Source organism: Amblyomma americanum, chromosome 7 (genome assembly GCF_052857255.1).
Source record: "Amblyomma americanum isolate KBUSLIRL-KWMA chromosome 7, ASM5285725v1, whole genome shotgun sequence".
In the NCBI taxonomy this organism is placed as follows: Eukaryota; Metazoa; Arthropoda; class Arachnida; order Ixodida; family Ixodidae; genus Amblyomma; species Amblyomma americanum.
This window is the reverse complement of record NC_135503.1, coordinates 7369961-7380214: the sequence shown is the minus strand read 5'-3', so window position 1 is coordinate 7380214 and position 10254 is coordinate 7369961. Positions and strand designations below refer to the sequence as shown.

At 48.2% G+C, this 10254-nt stretch overlaps 1 protein-coding gene across 3 annotated transcripts in view; it reads left to right on the top strand.

Moving 5' to 3' along the window:
* LOC144098369 (major facilitator superfamily domain-containing protein 6-like) overlaps positions 1-9616 on the top strand; it is a 37249-nt gene extending 27633 nt beyond the window's left edge. For 2 of the 3 annotated variants that reach the window (XM_077630958.1, XM_077630956.1), the window contains exons 3-5: positions 1557-2840; positions 4070-4222; positions 7775-9616. In XM_077630958.1, coding sequence (XP_077487084.1) covers positions 1557-2840; positions 4070-4222; positions 7775-7905 — 1568 coding nt within the window. In that variant the 3' untranslated portion in view covers positions 7906-9616. Of the gene's footprint in view, positions 1-1556; positions 2841-4069; positions 4223-7761 lie in introns of all 3 variants that reach the window. The other variant, XM_077630957.1, reaches the window with a different exon arrangement.
* The last annotated feature ends 638 nt before the right edge of the window (positions 9617-10254 follow it).

Genomic DNA, 10254 nt, shown 5'->3' with positions numbered 1-10254 from the left:
AAAAGCAGCCGCCGCGGTCGGGTTCGAAACCGGGAACTCCGGATCAGTAGCCGAGCGCCTTAACCACTGAGCCACCGCGGTGGGTAGTGCAGAATTCGCAGAAACCTGTTTCAGGCATTGTCGACTGCTTTGTTTGTGGCTGCGGATGTTTCGGGTTATGTGCGCACACATTGCTGCGCGCGAAGTGTCTTTGCAATGCAGTGAATAGCAGGCTTTGCTGTCGCGCGCCGTCAGAACATAAGATAGTCTGCACCTGGCCCAGTCTGTTGCGGGCGCGTAAAAACAGCGAAAGCTTTCAGTCTGCGCCCCAGTTCCTGAGTCTGCTTGTTCCTTGCGGTAAAGAGGAGCGCTTTCTCTCGAGTTTGTGCCCGCATTGCGTTGTCTATCTTTTTGTTTTTCCATTTCTTCGCCCCGTTCCCCCCGGTGGGTGCGGAGCAGCCGAATCGGATTCTATTCTGGTTAGCCTCCCTGCATTCCCCCTCTTTCCGCACTATATCGCGGGATATTTGCTGTGCTTTTGCTGAAACACTAATGCGAAGAGTAAACGTGTGCGGTCTCCGAGTGCACCCTTCCGTTAACGGCAGTCGTTGGGCCCCCTGCGTGTCTGTCTGTCCGCTTAGGTATAGTGCTCGTTAGAAGTTTTGTCATAATCTCGTCTATGATTAGCGATCTTCAGTAAGCCAGTCGAAAAACGCGACAGACAATTTACTGTGGTCACAACAGATTCTCTGCGCAGTTTTTGGCCATAAACTTCTACTAACAGCTGAAATTTTGTAGTTCTACAGAAAAGTACTGCAGAACTACAGACTATAGAAAAGTGCTGCAAAACAACAGAAAAATCTGTCCTTACGGCAAAATATTTTGTCATATTTTTGACACTGTTCTGTCGTTGTTTTTTTTCGACTAGAGGATGAGCTTGTAACGAATGACGATTAGCTATTTTTACCTGCCAAAAACAGTGCGGGCTCCGAGGAAGGAGCAGGGGGTGGGCTCCGCACCAAATTTGGCCGCCTGCGTGTATCTTGGGAGCAGTTATGGCTTTTCAAGAGACAGTTTCGGTGTGGGGAAAACCGTGTTGGGTCCCCATTTTTTGACAAATGAAGTTCAAAGAATGCGTGTTGTGAGGATTTTTTCGCGGTAGCGTTCGTAGCAGCTGCAGTAGTTTGTGAAGGCTGGGAGCCGCCAGAACGCAGTACTTTCCGCAGTGCGGCGTTGTCTTATCTTCGTTCCTTTTCTGCTATTGTAGCCGGGTTCGCGCCTCTCCCTGGCGATGATTCACATACTGGTTCATTCATAACTTGAAGCAATAAAAATTAGCTTCAAGTTATGACAAAACGACGGCAGACCATGCGCGCAATTCGACCTGCTGGTATGTGTCATGCGATAAATGCAGGTAGCGGAGCAGCCGTGTCATCTGAGCTAGCCTGACATAAAGCTTAACGTCATGTCAACCGCTGCGTTCCACAGCGTGTGAATTATGTGCCGCAATTGTCTCTTGCGCTTGGTGTAACATTGGTATCGTAAATATTTTTTTTTCGTCTCGTTTCAACATCTAGGACAAGCATGCGTGTACCCGTACCTGGCCGTGATTGGACGGCAGATTGGAATCAGCGCCTCCATGATCGCCATCATCTTCTCTCTGACGCCTTTGGCTGCCGTTGTCTTCAAGCCCATCTGCGGGTTCGTCATCGATCGTGCACAGAATGCCACTGCCGTGATCGTCTTCCTTCAAGCTGTCTTAATTATATCCCACGGTGTCGTCTTCTTCAGCCCCAGCATCAAGACCCACGAGGATGGTCTGTTCGTAGGATACATAAACTGCACTTCGGGTCAGCTTGTGGTCTCAAACGCGAGTTCGTACCATTGCACAGCATCCAAAGCTCGAAAAGACGCTCCCGTTTCTTGTAACGTAACGCTCGAAGATGGTCCCTCAGTAGACGTCAACGTCACTAAGGCCTCGGACACATTCGTTGACCTGCAGGGCAGATCAAGCGTGTGCGGGAATGCGTCGGGCAACGGAAGTGCCATTAATGACCCTTACGCCGTACTACGCTGTCCCTGCGACTCCACTCTGTATCAGGGCAACTTTTGGATCTACACCACGTCGGTCGTGATCGCTTGGACGTCCTCTGCGACCATGTACACAGTGACGGACGCTGCCGTCTGCGAGTTGCTTGGTGACAACGTGAATGCATTCGGTCGCCAGCGTCTGTGGGGAACCATCAGTTGGGGTATCGTGAGTCCTCTAATCGGGTTCACGATCGACGAAGCCAGTAATCAAAGCTACACAGACTACAAGCCCGGCTTCTACCTCTTCGCCGTCATCATGGTCCTGGACGTGATGCTCATCTGCTACATGCCCCGTCTGCGAACGGCTGATTTGTCTGTGAACTTTATCAAGGATATAGCGACTTTGTTCTGCAATGCCGAGATTGTGCTCTTCACTGTGTGGACGTTCATAGTCGGCGCTCTGATGGGCGTGCTCTGGTCGTTCAGTACCTGGTACTTGGAAGACCTCAAAGCGTCGAAGCTGATGATCGGCCTGTCCAACACGGTGATGAGCCTTTGCGTGGAGGTTCCGCTCTTTTTTATTTCCAAGACGATACTGGAGCGCGTCGGATACTTCTTTTCGTACTCGGCGGCCTTCCTGGCGTTCTCAATCAAGTTCATCGGCTACTCGTACCTGATCAACCCATGGTACGGGCTCATTGTGGACATTGCGGGTGGTGCCATCTTTCCTCTCGCGTACTCCGCCATGACAGTGTTCGCCAAACGGGTGGCCACTCCGGGAACGGCAGCTTCCATGATGTGCATCTTGGGTTCCACATTCGAAGGCCTCGGTGAGTGCTATATCGATGCTTCTGGCATGATTTCTACATGTGTTCAAGTCCAAAGAGCGGCATATATTCGCTCCACCAAAGCTCGAGTTCTTTTAAGTATTTTGACGCGATTTTTTTAAAGTATGATTATAGGAGTTCTAGCTTTTGAGAAATCTATGAATAGTCACAGCGTGAGATACTTTTCATCAATATTTGGTAGCATATTTTCCTTCATAGTTAATAGCGCCATTTCTGTGGTTCATCCTTTACTGAAGCCGAACTGTGCTTCGGAGAGTGTGTTAGGCCTAGTAAAAAAAAAACAAAGTCGACAAAAAACAATTTTTTCAAGACCCTTGGAGAAATTTGGAAGAATCGACATGGGCCTGTATTTGATAATTTTTTTCACTGCCTTTGTGTACTACAGACACACTAGCTATCTTCATTTGAGTTGGAAATATCCGAGATTCTGGTGATAAACTATATATGTAAGTGCGGGGCAATGAATTCTAAAACATACTTCACTGGTTTCATTTGTATGTCGTTAATGTCTAAGGCCTTACTATTCTTCAAAGTCATGAATATTTCGGTGATTTCACGTGCGTCAGTAGGTGCGAGAAAAAAAAATTCACATGCGATGTGACCGGTTTGTTCGCGAAGAATCACAATCGCTCACAGCGAGCGCTATGATGCTCAAAAGTGGTTGCTCTGGTAAGTTCCGTCAGCCTGAAACAGAGGGATACTATCCTGTCGACCGTGCATTTTACTATCACCGTCCGCCGTGTTTACTTTTGTTCTGGAGCACTAGTTCGCCTTGTAAACAGGTGCCCTTTGATATTTTTGTCTGCCCGCCTGCCTGGTGTGCTTTGCTGTTGTGCACACGTGTCGGTGTAATAATAATAATAATAATAATAATAATAATAATAATAATAATAATAATAATTGTTTTTTGGGGAAAGGAAATGGCGCAGTATCTGTCTCATATATCGTTGGACACCTGAACCGCGCCGTAAGGGAAGGTATAAAGGAGGGAGTGAAAGAAAGAAAGATGCCGTAGTGGAGGGCTCCGGAATAATTTGGACCACCTGGGGATCTTTAACGTGCACTGATATTGCACATCACACGGGTGCCTTCGCGTTTTGCCTCCATAAAAACGCAGCCGCCGCGGTCGGGTTCGAACCCGGGCACATGTGTCGGTGTAGAATGATGTTTCACATATGAGTAACTGCTTTTTGTGTCTTTGTCTTTTTTAGGTGTCGCCGCCGGAAACCTCTTGGGGGGAATGTGCATCGATAAACTGTCTGGCCGAGTGACATTCCGCTACCTCGGCTATGCCTCCGCTGCCTGCGCGGTCTGCTGCACCCTCTCCTACCTCTGCCTTCGGCTTATGGGCTTCAGTCGGCTAGGTGAGCAACCTGTCAGTTTGAGCGCGCTCTTTAGAGGCCGTCACGTTTTACCCAATGCAGTTCTCTGAGCAAAGCGTTTCGAAAACACCGGGAGGCTTTCTTAAAGGGTGACACTGAGGACAGTTACATCCAATTACATCCAAGCAAAAGGCTCATATATCGCCGAGAAAATTGATTTTAAACCTCTTCCCGCCGGTCGATTCGGACTCGTGGCGTCTACACCGAAAGGGACTGGTTGCCACCGTTTTGGTGTGAGTGGCGGTGTATCGCTTCAATCTGGAATTTGCGATAAAAAAAAAAGGGCTCCTTGGGACACCTGTGTTTCGTTTTTTGGTACGAGGCATGTCCGGAAAGAATACACGGCGCGCAGTTACAAGGCTAGTCGAGAGGTGGGGCCACAGCTGCCAGACAGTTTTAACCTTCAGCTTCCCTCTCCCATTTGGTTTATAGTGCTTCACCAGTGCTTGGCCGAACTCCTATCCAGATTCCCGCCAAATGCTGGGTGGAGTACGTGATGAGCTCTCTTCATGCACGCAAGAGACCTGTGCGGTTTATGATGATTTTAAAAACTGACATAATGTGTTGAAGTGATGCCCTGAATATGCGGAAGGCAGAGCGGATGTTCGTGGCTATTTCACAGCGAAGAAACGAGCGGCAGCCCGTCTGTTGTCACTCATGATCTTTGCAAAATCGAAGACGGAATTCGTTAGAATAGGCTGGTGACGACGAGGCCGATTTCATGGACTCGAACTTCACGCCTCCAGACAGAATAACATTCAGCTGCATACTGAGAAACCTTGGAACAGTTACGGCAGTGCATTCAAAGCAAACTGAAGAGACTGCTGACAAGTGGCTTATGTCTGCTTCATGACTGGCCAGCTGTCACAACTACCGCTCGTCGACCGGTTGCCTGGCGCAAGCCGTCGAGGCACAGGGGTCGCTTTACGCTTCCCTGTGGCCCAAAGGCGAGTGTTGCGCAACATTTATTTGTAAAGGCTGGTCAGCCCGTGCGTGGTGCACGTGTGTCGGTGCGTCGGTGACCGAGAAGGAACTCAATGGGTTGAGGTTTCCGAAACAAACACTTTACTTGGAGGCAGGGAACAACACAACCAGGTAAAAACGAACAAAGGGAGTGGCAGAAAGAACGATACAAAACACGAAACGCGACAAGCAGGAGACACACAATACAAAAGTTTATCCGTCTAGTTAGGACAAGAACAACAGAGCCATATACAATGCATTCCATGAAGGAACTACAACGCTACATATCCAAGAAAAAGGAAATGTCCGGCGGACAGTTCACGTACGGGGGCCAAGGTGACGACTCCGGTTCGGGTGGCTGTCGATGCGGCGATGTCTCGAAGGCGGCGGGCCTTGTGCGATGGAACGCGTACCTCGGCGCGGTAATTCGGCCCTCAGCGCCGCGGACACACCGCCAAACCTCTTTTGCTGCCTGTCTTCCCCCGACTGTCCTCAGCTCCCCGCGACCCGGACGCGGCCGGCACACAGTTTCCCTCTCATCATCGGTACGCTTTCTCTGTTTCTCCACGCGGCGACGATTGGGAAGAGGGGACGCCGTAACCGACAAAGCACCCCCGGAGCGCGCCGGAGAGCTGCGCCTTCGGGCGCTCATGTCTTCCGTGACAGCCGTCTCCGAGTCGGCCGGGCCTGCACGCTCGAGTTTCGGCAACCAGCGTATATGCGCCACTGTCCTTGAAAGCGCCACGCTTCCTGAGAACTCCAATGTTCGTTTGGTTTGCCGATGGTCGAGCTCCCAGAAAAACCTCGACGGATCCCCCGCAAACAGCGGTGCTGCGAGCCAGTTACTGCTCTACGTGAGCCCCCTCCTCTGCTCTCTCCCAATGGGCCACGTCGCGCTGGTCTGTGACACCAGGTTCAAGTGGAAGATTTTAGAGCATGCCCCGCATAGCCCGGAACTGGCAACCAGATATTTTCCCTCGTTCGTTCATCTGAAGAAACGTCTCACTGCAAAGCATTCGCCGATAATGAGGTCACAAGAAGAGTCATGACGTAGTTTACGCGATTGGCGGGAGGCTTCTATGACCACTTTTTAGTTAGTTTTGAGGAGCAAAAGTTTTCCAAAGCCATGCTGGCATTCGTATCTTTACTTTCTGAACGCCTCGTATTTTCTGGCTTATAAATGCTCCGTTTTCAGTGAGAGTAGTATCCTTGTAATCAGAACGCGGTGCCCTATAGATACAGGCCAACTTCCGTTTGGCCTCTAAGGGAGTGCAGCCACATCGGATATTTGTTGTTACTAAAATTGATTTTCCTGAACCAAAAGAAAGGTTTATTTCTGAAAAAAATGCATTTAAACATTTTCCCACCACTCACTTCAAATTCTTCACGTTTGCACCGAAAGGGAACCCGTGATCACCGCTTTGAAGTAATTGTGGTGTAGTCTAGCCTCGGGGATCCGCGCGAAAAAAGAACTGTCGACGCACGCAGTTTGCTTGCGAAATTGACCGATGATGGCGACACCTGTGTTATTTATTCATTCTTTCTGTAGCTTATAAAAGCTCCATTTTCAGCGAAAGTAGCGTCTGCATCGATGGAACGGCGTGACCTCTTTGTACATAATAGCTCCAGTTTATCCTAAATGTCCCTTTAACCCTTTCAGGCGCCGCTTGGTACTTCGCCACAAGATCAATAGTTGTCCGCCAGAATAGCATATCCAGGCCTCGCCAAAGCAAATTCGCTATTATTCCAACAAACACCACTGGCCAATTTTTTTATTTATTTGCAGGCATGGACAAGATTTTGTACGAAGTTTCACAATGGCTGGAAATTGTAACATCTCAAAGCCAGGATTTGTCTAATAAACAGTCAAGGAATCGGAAAAATTCAGAAAAAAGAATTTATTACTCGTGGCCAAATGTCTGCATGTTAATGGCAGTACACGTGCAACCAAGCTGAGTGTTTTCAGAAATACTGCGTTTGCTAGTCAGCATAAAAAAAACACCAGACTTGCTTTATGAAGGGTGATAAATTCAACTGAAACAAACATTACCGCTAGATGTAGTGCATTCTGAGAAAAAGCTGAAGGTTTGCTGTGTACATAGTTATGTGCGGTCTTGGTCAAAAGTGTGAAGGCAACAGCGTTCAGCTGCAGCGAAATGAATGTTCCTAGCTCAGAATGCTCCGTGTAGCCGATCATTCAAAATACAAGTCAAGCAGGAAGCTTTTCTACTGCTAGAAGAAACCTTCTGCTAGCATTCGAAGGTCATTAGGTTTTTAATAGTGTCGTAATGGCTCTGTTATGAGGCTGAAGCGAAAAGTCTTTGGCCTTAAGACTTTTGGCCAAAACTGTACATAGCGCCTTGTAAGTTAATTAGTTCTTGTTGCTCCTGTCGGCTTCCTTAAAGTTTGGCTTAACTGTTGGCCATAAAGCAGGTGCATAAATGTGTCTCGTCTACTGTGGCGTTGGTTGCGACTGCGTCTCTTCTCGCAATAAGGCGTCCAATTAAGCGTGCTGGCGAGCGAGAACGCCCGAATGAGTTTCCGCATCTTTACGCCAGGTTTCTCCTCCAGGGACTACGCCCCTATCCGAGAAGTTGGGCCGGACGCTGGAGGAGGAAGACCGGAGGCCGATGAAGAACGGCAGCGTGCGCATGCGCGCCAGCAACGCCAATAACGAGGTCTCCGAGCAGACCTACTTCTGAGGACATCCCCGGCTGCACATGCTCTTTCAGCCGGTCGGCATCCGTGACGGGATTCTGTGCTCCACGACTACGACACCCGGACATTTCACCTTTACCAAACGTGGCAGCCAACCTCTTGGCTCAGCTTCTTGCCCCGGACCAGGGAGGAGCAGGATGCGCCTGTCTTCTGCACAGTGCGAAGCGATTGATCTTGAATCGAACAGTGTGGACATACTGTTCACCGATGCCGACGAAATATACACGTGGGCAGAGTGTGCGAACAGTCAGTTACTGTGTTTGATGTCGGGCGCACTGCCCGTCGCAGTCTTCTGTCTTAAGCATTGTTAATGTGTTAAAAAGAAGGCAGCACGAGTCCCGAGATGCACTGCCCGCCGGCACACATTTTTTTTTTTCCATGGAGGCTGTGGACTGTGTACTGTATACTCTGCCGCTGAATGGATAATTCTGTGTTATTACCGGCCGCCATCGTGTAATTTCATTACAGCAGGTTATCTTTGTTTAAGGCAACTGATTTTAGCAGGATAAGTGGACCATTCCGCTGCCTAGAGAACATTACTGTGGTGCCAAGTCTGTCTTCATCCAAGAACTAAGTAATGACACCCGCACAGGATCTCATGTACAGAACCATGCTTCGCATGTATAGTCCACAGAGCAGACTGCATTATGGAGTATTGATTCGCCTAAATGAGAACTGCGCAATCTGCTATATAACTGTGAATTCTCCACATTGTAACGTACTTGCGGTTGACACTTGAACTGTGCAATTTAAGAGCCTAGTTGATGGCGCTCGTTGCCGAGTGCTTGACAATGGGCGCTGTTGACAGACTGGATGCGGCAAGAGCTGTGGCAGCATGGGATGCTGTTTTTCTAATGCATCTGGAGATATGAATCGCTTTATTGGAACGCCGAGCGTTCGCGTGGAATAGTGCAGGTTTTGTTTGGAGAGAAGATACGGTGTCTTCACAGCGTCAGCGAAAATCTGTTCTTTTCTACCTTCACTGGTGCCTGGATCACAGTGCGTGTCACAGGGTCTAATATTAGAATCTCATTGCCCTCTTGTTTTCTTCTTTTTTTACCTCCATCTTTACACAGAAGAAGAGAGTAAATTTTGTAAACGTGTCAGAGGCTTTTGCCTCACGGAGCGTCTTGATGGCAGACTACACAAACTTTGTCATGTCCCTGGGAAAAGGGATCTTGTAGTTAGCGTAGGATTAAGCTGTGCTTAGTGGCTTAAACGTGACATCCTTTTACTCATTTTATGGCCACTGAACTGCGCAGTAACCCAGGTCGGGTCGTTGTTGGTGTTCTTTTCGGTTACTTTTAACATTTTGATTCTGTTTTGTTGTTCACTGCTAAGAGCAGCTTTGTTTAGTTCTATCAAGGATAGACATACATGTTTTTACGTCCGCCTGTAAATTCGGCTCTTAGCGCTTTTGTTTCAGAAACACGTTTTTATGTGTTCTCTTGAGCTGAAGACCTGTTGAGATTTTGATTTTGTGCGTGTACTTGTTTATTTGGACGAAGGCACGTGAGCCCGGATACTCCCAATTAACGTCGGTTTTACAGTATTGTTAACGTAGTGCACTCTGTGGCCAGTCTTTGAAGCAATTAAGGGGTGTCTGGCTTGCTATTTATGGAAATTTTGTTTCTATGTGCACGTTTCCTTCTGGGTGCTGGAGGAATTGTACTCAATAAATTTTTCTTTGATGTAGTTTTCGTGATATTTATGCAACTGTCGCCTGCCATGAACACAAACGCGACATATTTTTTTTATAATTGTGTATATGAATGTTTTTTTTTTCTTACATCAATGTGTGTTCACTGTTCCCTAAACTGACGCCAAGCCTACCCGGTGTTCCGGTGGTGCTGGTGTGACCACAATGTCTTCGTTTACTTCATCGTTGAAGGTATCCTGAAATGATTTTGGTGGCCATATTCTAATGCGACAGATCTGTAGAGATACTCTTTGTGAGTATTCGAGCCAAATATAAAAGTCCTGTATGGACTCTATAGTTTACGAATAATTGAAAAAAATATGCTGTTCACAACCGATTAGGGAGACACCTCACCCCGCGTGTTTAGCCGCCACTCCCTCTTGTCGCAAGACGGATATCTAAGCGAGCCTTCTTATTGGACGTTCCCAAGCCACGTGGGTGGGATGTAGCAGCGGGATGCAGTCCCGACCTGTTTTCTTTATTTTTTCTTATGCGAAGGCACTCATACGCCGACCAACAATCTTGTCATCGTGCGTGCATACGTACGTGCAATCGTGCGCCGTCGCCTAGCAACCCGAGTTGCTCGTATAAGCTCGGGTAGTAACTCGGGTAAGCATGGCTAAGTTCGGAGGAA